Raw genomic sequence first — 9,821 nt, forward strand, 5'->3', positions numbered from 1 at the left:
ATGGTGGCGAGAAGATACCGTCACAGCTGAACTGGCTCTGAAAGGGGTGGCTGATTATTTATGCTGCTGATTATCAGCTGTTCTGATTTGTTTTTCTCTTATCTGGTATATGGCTTTTGTGTTAACTTATATTGACATTAGCCACTGTGTTACAAGCTGGGAAGGGGGGGGGGATAAACTCTGGAGGAAGCAGAATAAGTCATGGACTGTTATCTCATTGACTGACAGGACCCAGCCTCCTCTTCATCACCTATGCAGAGGCCATCGCAAACATGCCTGCCTCCACCTTCTTTGCCATTATATTCTTCCTGATGTTGATCACCCTGGGACTGGACAGCACAGTGAGTAATGGAGCAGTAGAAGGAAAGGTTCTGTGTGTGTTATTGCAGACTTAGTCCACACTTAGCCAAACCAAATCTGAAGAATGGAAATATTATCTTTTTGGATAACCTCAGTTGGCGTTCGTGCTGGAATGCTGACACTTGACCAGCTAGTAAGAAAACAATGTTTTCCCCACTTCCTCTGGGGCGGAATCTAGAGCCGCTTTCCTGAACTTGGTGTCCTCAATCAGTGAAGCCATTTTGGACTAAGTCCCATTAGCCCCAACCAACAAGTTGTGTTGCCAGGGTCTTACTTGGAGTTCTAGCTGGGTCTGGTGGGAGTTTCCCCAAACATCTGGAGAGCATCAGGCTAGGGATGACTGGTCAACACCAAGGAACTGCATCCTTCCACTTGAGAGGAGGCAGGCAAAATCAGGTCGTAGCCTCTGGGGTATGGGCAGAATGTGAATTGCCTGGTCTGGCCCTTAGCATCAGGCTGTGGGGTTATTCCATTAGCCTGAAAACAGGTTCAGTTCACCAAGCACAAACACAGAATTGTTCGGATCCCTTTGCAAGCTCTAAGAGTCCTGGGGAAGAAGGCAGCTGCCTTTCCTTCATTGACTCCTCTGTGTGCTTTCCCCAGTTTGCAGGCCTAGAAGGGGTGATCACTGCCGTCCTGGATGAATTCCCGCACATCTGGAGCAAGCGCCGGGAGCTGTTTGTGCTGGGTTTCATTGTGACCTGCTTCTTGGGTGCGATGCCGACGCTGACCTTTGTGAGTAGCTCACCTTTCCGTGGCCAGTCAAGCCATTCGGTAGGCTGAAGAGTGTGCGTGCGTTTGGTGTGCAATTTGGATTCCAGGCTTCCCTTTAATGCCACAGAGGATGCTGGAGTGCAGCTCTTGGACTGCAAACAATCGGACGCAATCCAAGATTGGTGCTGTTCTCTACAACCCTCCAAGTGATTTCCTTGTTAGATTTCTACCATGCCTTTCCACAGGTTCTGAATGATCAGATTTCAAATGCTTTTCCATGCAGCCTTGATCAGGGCTGTTTTAAAAACTGAATGTGTTGTTTCAAAACACTGCAAATCAGCCAGAGCTGCGTTAAGTGGCAATAATGTCTGAGACATTTGGGGGTGGGGAGTGTTGAAAAGCCCTCCCAGTGCTACATAACCCAGTTTCCCAAACGGTTTGGGGTGTCTCAAATTGCATGTTGTGGCGCTATGATGTCAACAGATTGGATGAGACGCCAAGTTGAACTAGAGATAGTGAAGACTCTGACAAGGGAGGTGTTACTACCAAGCATAGATGGGATCGTTTCATGAGAAACATGTATCACACACAGTTTTATCAGATATTGCTCCTTGATTTGGAATGCAAAACAGGAGTCCCAGTTCCTGCTGGAGGCACAATTCCCTTCCCCTTTTGGGAAAGTCTGACTCCCAAGGGGGAAAAGAATAGGAACACAAGGGTCTGCCCTCAGCTTTACTGTCAGTCATTGCCCCTTCAACGTTCTCACCAGGGAGGAAACAGAGGCATCAATCCCCTGCTGGATTACCTATTGGATTGCTCACACATTCCACTCAGCCTTTTCTTATCTGCACGGTTGCTGTATTGTGTGAGGCAAAGGAAGGGAAGTTGGAGAAACTGGGTCATTTACACTGTTCAGGATTAGTCAGGTTTCACCGGTACTGAAGGGAGCATCAGATTAAAGTACATTACAGGCTTCTGCTCCCTCTCCAATGAGCTAATGAGCTCTGTACAAGCAAGTTTTGCCTTCTGGGAACTAGAAGCGATCCTGTTGTTTCCCATGATCTTTCTTTCTCTTGCTCTAGGGTGGTGCGTATGTCGTAAAGCTGCTTGAAGAATATGCCACGGGCCCAGCTGTGATAGCCGTGGTGTTCCTGGAATCCATTGCAGTGGCTTGGTTTTACGGTGAGGATAGCTGAATGCCGGTGCACTTGTTGATGAGACTCCGGTGCTCTCTCAAATGTGTATTTGAGAGAGCATCCATCAGAGTTACACTTAATCACTTTTGAATGAACATAAAAAGAGCCAGCTGGATCAGGCCAAAGGCTCTTCTAGTCATGACTCCTGTTTTCACCATGGCCATCCAGATGCCCTCAATGAGGACCTGAGCACAGTAGCAAAGCTTTACCCTCCCGTGGTTTCCAGCAACTGTTATTTGCTGCCCACAACCATGGAGACAGAGCACAGCCATCGTGGCTAGTAGCTATTCTTAGCCTCATAGTGAGTGGAGTATAATGCAGCTTCCTTATTGCTTTGAATGTAAGGCAGGGTTTAGAAAGGGAAGACACATACATTTCACTGCTTTACTCCTCAAAAGGCTGCCAGTGGGGCATCTGGGCCTTGCTAGATCCATACACCAGGCCCACTGTGGTTGCCTCCAGGCTGTCAGTATTTTGCAGGAGGGACTCAAGTGCATACCAGCAATTTAGGTTTGTGTAATTCACAGAATCGTGGAATCACAGAACTGATTCTATTCCATTATAGAATTGTAGAGCTGGAAGGAATCCTGAGGGTCCTCTAGTCCAACCCCCAGCAAAGCAGGAATCTCAACTAAAGCATCCATGACAGATGGCCATCCAACCTTTCCTTAAAAACCTCCAAGGAAGGAAGGCCCCGAACCTCCTGAGGGAGTCTGTTCCACTGCTGAACAGCTCTTACTGTCAGAAAGTTCTTCCTGATTTTAGCCGGAATCTCCTTTCTTGTAACTTGAAGCCATTGGTCCAAGTCCTAGGCTCTGGAGCAGGAAAAAACACGCTTGCTCCATCTTCCATGTGACAGATATTTGAAGTACTATATATGCCTTCCTCTCCAGGACAGGAGGAGAAATGACATCACACAGCGCCTCTCTACCAATTGTATTTCTATGGTCTGAGTATTTGCCTATCAACAATACAGCTCTGGGGACTTAGCCCCTTCTCATGCTAACTAGCAAGAATATGCATTTGTTAGGTTTGGCTGCTAATCTCTCACACTTATGACCATGTACATATGAGTGATGAACCACAGCTTAAGTTAGTGTGGATGCACATGAGCTCTGACGTTTCACAGAACTCTTAGGTTAGGACTAATGGCAGCGGGGTGTTGTGTAGCTTGACAGCCTGCATACTACTGCATGAAAACCTAAGCTGGTGCAATCAAAGCAATCACACTTTACTTTTTTATTCTGCTGAACCTAGTTCATAGGAACACGTGAGTAACTTGGGCCTCACCCTATGCTAATTTTGCAGGTGTCAGCCAGTTCTGCAGTGACGTGAAGGAGATGCTTGGATTCAGCCCTGGGTGGTTCTGGAGAATCTCCTGGGTGGCCATCAGCCCAATTTTCCTCCTGGTGAGTCCGTCTGTCCAGCCCAACATGTAATAAGAAGTTTCTCCACAGTGTGTTTGCATCATAAAAGTAAAATATTAAACACACGCAGAGACCCCTTTCCTGCACAACAGCCTCTTATGAACACAGCCTTACACTGAGTCACACCACTGGGCCATCTAACTCAGTACTGCCTACACGGACTGGCAGTGGCCTTCCAGGGTTTAAGACAGAGGACATTCCCAGCCCTATCTGGAGATGCTACTGGGGACTGAACCTGGAACCTTTTGCATGCAAAGCAGATGCTCTACCACAGACTTTATGGCACTTCTCTCTGACCCTACCACTGACTTGGCAAAGTAACTGCCTCTGGCACAGGTTTGCTATATGATATCTGTTCCTTCACATTTTTGGGCAGAGCCTGCTCAAGACATGTTGCTACTTAAAGCAGCAAATGGCACCTTCACTGCCTTCTTCCATAGCTGCGTGCAACCCCTCCGGCAAGGAGAGGCTGCACGGGGCTATGGATTCTTTAGCCTCACGCAGCCTCTCCCAGGAGGTAGAGGCTGCACGGGGCTAAAGGGGAAGCCAAAACAGTGAGCGGGATCCATCCCACTCGCTGCCTTGGCTTGTTCCATAGCTGCGCGCAACCCCTTTGGCAGGGAGAGGTTGTGTGCAGCCTGTACGCTGCTCTTTGGGGCTGGGGGGGGAAAATATTTTTTTCTTGATTTCCCCCCCCTAAAAACTGGGTGCGCCCTATGGTCCGGTGCGCCCTATGGTGCGAAAAATACGGTACATTAAAGCACTAATTGTGCAATTGTTTTAAGTAGGTTTTTTTAAGAGAGAGAACTAATTTCTCTGAACAAATGCATTTTTAAAAATCTAATACAAAGTGGGAATGAGGGTGAGTTGGAGGAGCATAAAAATTAACTCCCACCTTCAGGAGACATCTAGATAAACTTCAACAAAAGTAGATGGCATCCTTTGCAAAAAATTAAGATTAAAATTAAAGGGCATAAGTAGGAGCCCCTGCCCCTGCTTTGGCAGAGCTATTTCTGGCACTATTAAATGAAGGCTTAATCCCGTTCCTAAATTAACTCTGCCAGCCTTTTCAGTGAAGTCAGCACTCCGCATCTGGCAAGAAAGGAGAGGTTTAGCGGCAAAGATTGATGGCAAAAAGTGGCTAACAAATCTTGTGTTGTTGTAAGCCACTTCAGATGGACATTATCCAGAAAAGCGGCGTATAAATATTTCAAAATAAAATAATGCAGGGAGGCCAGCCTGATCTATACCTATTCTCCTAACCCTTGAAAAAACGCTCATTCTCCCCACCTCCCCTCTGCTTCTTTGACACACAGCTCTGTTTGCAATATACTTTTTTATACAGTGGTGCCCCGCAAGACGAATGCCTCGCAAGACGAAAAACTCGCTAGACGAAAGGGTTTTCCGTTTTTTGAGTCGTTCCACAAGACGAATTTCCCTATGGGCTTGCTTCGCAAGACGAAACATCTTGCGAGTTTGTTTCCTTTTTCTTAAAGCCGCTAAGCCGTTAATAGCCGCTAATAGCCGTGCTTCGCAAGACGAAAAAACCGCAAGACGAAGAGACTCGCGGAACGGATTAATTTCGTCTTGCGAGGCACCACTGTACATACAATCCCCAAACATTGCATATAAGCAAACAGAATGCTGGGAACAGTGGGTAAAAATGGTCACATTTGCATGCCTCTTGCATCTTCCAGTGGGGCTTGTGCCCCTGCAGCCAGATCCAGCAGCCCTAATCAGAATCACAGTAGAATTGGAAGGGCCCCCGAGGGTCATCTAGTTCAACCCCCTACAATGCAGGAATCTCAACATGTAGTCCCCCATCCAATCTGAAACCATACCAGACCCTGCTTAGCTTTACAACTGTGCTAGCAGTTTTATTGCTGAGACCCATGGGTGACTTCTCAATGGAGCTCCCAATCTGCTATCTCATGGTAGAGATGCCTCCCTCTGCCAGAGCCCCATTTCCTGTGAGTTAAATGTTTGGCTTTTCTCCAGTTTATCATTTGCAGCTTCATGTCGAGTCCTCCAGAACTCCGCCTCTTCGACTATACTTATCCTTACTGGACTGTGGTGTTGGGCTACTGTATTGGGACCTCGTCCTTCATTTGCATTCCCACCTACATGGTCTATCGGTTGGCAACCACACCAGGGACACTTAAAGAGGTAGGAGACCATAAGAAGAGCCTGACTTCTGGATCGGACCAATGGCTCATCTAGTCCAGTATCCACTCCTCCATAGCTAAGGCTAAGTCCTTGGGGTGAACCCTCTATATCAGAGCTTTCCAAACTTTTCATGTTGGGGACACACTTTTCAGACATGTATCAATTTGCGACACAGTACAGTGGTACCTCGGGTTACATATGCTTCAGGTTACAGACTCCGCTAACCCAGAAATGGTACCTCAGTTAAGAACTTTGCTTCAGGATGAGAACAGAAATCGTGGTCCGGTGGCGCGGCAGCAGCAGGAGGCCCTATTAGCTAAAGTGGTGCTTCAGGTTAAGAACAGTTTCAGGTTAAGTACGGACCTCCGGAACGAATTAAGTACTTAACCCAAGGTACCACTGTAATTCAGTTTTACTAGCAAACCCAGGAGGAGCACATGGAACATTTGTGCTACACACTGCAGCCAACACACTAATGTGTCGCGACACACAGTTTGGAAAGCTCTGCTCTAGATCCAACTCTATATCTCAGTCTTCACCAACCTGCTGCCCCCCAGATGTTGTTGTTCCTATGAGACCCAGACAAGATGGTTGGTGGTCAGGGATGATGGGAACTGCAGTCCAACAACAGGTGGAGGGTACCAAGTCAATGAAGGCTGCTCTACCACTTCCTCATCTTTTCTTTTGAAAAACTGTTTCTTTACATTTAGTGAGTTTTAAAGATAAGCGATGTCCGTGCTTGATTATAAACTGAAAGCGGGTGGGGTTTCCTCCAATGGAAACTTATAGGACTGCACTGAGCAATGTGCCCCTGCCTGTGGATTGAGTTGAAGGAGTAACCCTTCTCAGTACAGCCGGCTTCGAATAAACATTCATGGCAAGCTCAGTGCTTCGTCTGGGCATTTTCCGACATCATCTTTTAGTTCTTGCTCTGCCTGGTGGGATATTCTAGCATCTCCTGTTATGACTCTGAACATCTATCATATGGCAAACACAGGAATTGTATCCTATGCGAGTCATACTCAAGAACAGACTGCTTGAAATTAACGGGAATGACTAACCTTGGTCCATTATTTTCAATGTGTCAACTCTGAGAAGAAAACTTAGTTGTGCGTAAAACAGCCAAAACAGAAAAAATATGGTTGATCTTGGATACATGGGCCAATACAGAAAAAGTCTGGCTCACAGCATCAGTCATCTGGAGCCATTTGCTCTGTAAATTCCTGTTCTTGCGCCCTTAGTGGTGGCTGGTGCCCTCTGGGACTGGAAGGCAGGGAGCCCAGCAGTAGGTGCAGCCAGAGCCAATTGCAGGCAGAGGCAACTAACTCTTATTTTGTCCCCCTCCTCCCTACTGAGTTCTACAAGGGGCAACACTGAGACTGAGGAGGATGAGGAAGCTGTCAGGTAGCTCCATCCCCTGGACTGGTTTTAAGAAGGCTGGCTGAGAACAGACCAAGGTTGGTGGGGCAGTGCCCTATTTCCCCAAGTGGACCAGCCTCCGACGGTGGCACCCTTTGCTCCTTGGATATGCTCTTGTCTCACCTGAAACCAGTTTCCTGCTATCTCCCTAACATTCTGTCTCTTTTCTCCTTCCTCCACAGCGTATTCTAAAAAGCATTACTCCAGAAACAGCCACAGAGATTCCCTTTGGTGACATCTGTATGAATGCTGCCTAAACAGCTGTTAGTGGGAGGTGTGGGGGGGGAGGGGGTTCACTAGCTCCTTGACTCTCTTGTTGCTTTGAAGCTCCTTCCCAAAGAACTGAATTTCCACTGAGAAGTGTGTTTGTGACAAGAGGCAGAAGTGTGGTGACAAAAGATTAGGGCCGCTGATCGTCTGAAACTAAAGACTGGCTGCACTCCTTAGCTCCAGGCTCTCTTCTGAGTTTCGATTCACTGCACTGGTTTTTTTGTTTTGGAAACATGAGGATGCGCTCAAGTGTGAATGAGTATCCGTTACTCCATCCATGGTGGGTGGGGCAAGGGGCCATCTGAATGCATGCATGGTTTACTCAAGCCTCTTGTCAGGACAACTGTCGCGATTTAGGATTATATTTAGAACTCATCTGTCTGTGCCGACACACCTGTTATCACTCTCAATGTGATCCTCTGTAATAGAACCTGTTGTATATGCTTCTAGGGACCTCACTGTTTTCAACCTAGCTGAAGAAATATGGGAACTCACCCAGCCCAACCCAATGCATTTTACCAAATTAATATGCAGACAAAGTTTCATGGTTTGAATGGGGCCTCTGCTCAACACCTGGAAGAGAGACGTTACTGAACCCCCCTGTGCAAGTGTTGAGCTTGTATAGAACTGCGGGTCTTCTGGAGTTCTGCTAGACTTGCTGCAGAAGGAAGGAAGGAAAGTGTATCTACCTGTAAAGATTTTTTGGGGGGGCCACTAGTTATCTCCAAAAAAATAGCCTATCAGAAGAGAAAGAAAGATCCTTTTATCTAATAAGCTATCTATATGTAGGGATTATGTGCTTTAGATAAACAGAGGAGCATTCAGACATGAAACCTACACCGAAGTGGTACAGACCTGCAACAACTGCACCACATGACCCTGCTAATTCTGTACCTGGTCCTAAGAAGGGGCTCAATCTCAGCTGAGGTGGTGAAGCCATCCAGTGCTGGCTGTGGGGTGGAGTGGTCTGCTCACTGCCACCTGCTGCAAGACATTTCAGAAGACTGTTAAATCGTCACCTTGCCACACTACATTGGTGTTCAAATGTATGCTGGGGTTCACCACCTGCATTGCTCCCCCAGCTGTTCACCCACCCACCACTCCAGGTGCAAGTGTACAGGAATGCATTTTTGCCACCACACAGGTGTATCTTTTTACCTATAGCGCTATGTGCTTGTTATAGCAGTCTAATGCATTCAGGGAGCAAATATTCCCATAGCCTAGTGTAGCCACACATAGAGGACTACTTCTTAAGAAGTGTCCTAACTGGGTTTTTTGTTTTTGTTTTTAATGGAGTGGGCACAGAGCTGTTCATTATATGCAACCACTCTATAGGAGCTGTGCTCCACTGCAGCTCTGCATCAGGAGACATGGAAGGCAGTGACAAGTGAGGCTCTCACTTTTGAAAGCCTCTTTTATGAGCGCTGAACTCCAAACTTAGAAAGCTGGCAGAGGCACTAAACTTGTATGTTTACTGCTGTTGCAAAAACAACAGGTGTAACTAGCTGGAAGACTGAGCTACACTAAACACACACAGTGCCGAGATTACAATTTATTAGGCCTTTTGACAGATGCTGCTGTTCTGAACACACCTACCCACGGAGTCATTAATTGTTCCAAAGAAAACAGTATTAAATCAATTTCTGGTACATGGAAGTAACCCACCAAGTGTTTCTGCTGCACAGGCCACATTAAAACAAGTGGGACCTGCGCAAGAGGTTGGCTTGGGCGCTTATTTAGGCAACTGTGTGAATTGGGACCATGTCTACCTTTTTGTATGGAGAAATTAAAACTGGAGTTTTATTTTACAAAACTAAAGCATTCCTCTCTTAACTTGTATATAAATGCGCCTGTATTAATTTATGCTGCTGCTGCTTTGGTTATATTGAATGTCCCAAGCTGGATTGTATGTCATCAGTATGTGCCTTGCGATGTAAACTGTTACTGTAATAAATTTAATATCATAATAAAATGACAGTTGTATCCCCCCTCTGTCTGGTAGGAAGCAATTTATTAAAATTAAAATATTTCTGGCAGGAAAACATCTTCATCAAAATGAGTGAGTTGATGTAGATCAGGAACAGGGAACTTGTGGCCCTTCATGTGTTGCTGGACTACAATCACTATCATCTCTATCCTTTGTGCTTGCTGGCATGGGCTGATGGGAATCGAGTCCAACAGTATCTATAGGGTCACATATTGCCCATCCCTGCGTTACTAGGTTCTAGTATTATGAAAGGGGGGGGGGGGAGCTTCTATCCGCTTTCTC

At 46.5% G+C, this 9,821-nt stretch overlaps 1 protein-coding gene across 7 annotated transcripts in view; it reads left to right on the plus strand.

Moving 5' to 3' along the window:
• SLC6A4 (solute carrier family 6 member 4) overlaps positions 1-9,540 on the plus strand; it is a 36,025-nt gene extending 26,485 nt beyond the window's left edge. For all 7 annotated transcript variants that reach the window (XM_077919668.1, XM_028707365.2, XM_028707369.2 and 4 more), the window contains 6 exons: positions 229-341; positions 964-1,095; positions 2,157-2,256; positions 3,579-3,679; positions 5,696-5,863; positions 7,465-9,540. In XM_077919668.1, coding sequence (XP_077775794.1) covers positions 229-341; positions 964-1,095; positions 2,157-2,256; positions 3,579-3,679; positions 5,696-5,863; positions 7,465-7,539 — 689 coding nt within the window. In that variant the 3' untranslated portion in view covers positions 7,540-9,540. The remainder of the gene's footprint in view (positions 1-228; positions 342-963; positions 1,096-2,156; positions 2,257-3,578; positions 3,680-5,695; positions 5,864-7,464) is intronic.
• Positions 9,541-9,821: the final 281 nt, after the last annotated feature.

This window comes from Podarcis muralis, chromosome 15 (genome assembly GCF_964188315.1).
Source record: "Podarcis muralis chromosome 15, rPodMur119.hap1.1, whole genome shotgun sequence".
In the NCBI taxonomy this organism is placed as follows: Eukaryota; Metazoa; Chordata; class Lepidosauria; order Squamata; family Lacertidae; genus Podarcis; species Podarcis muralis.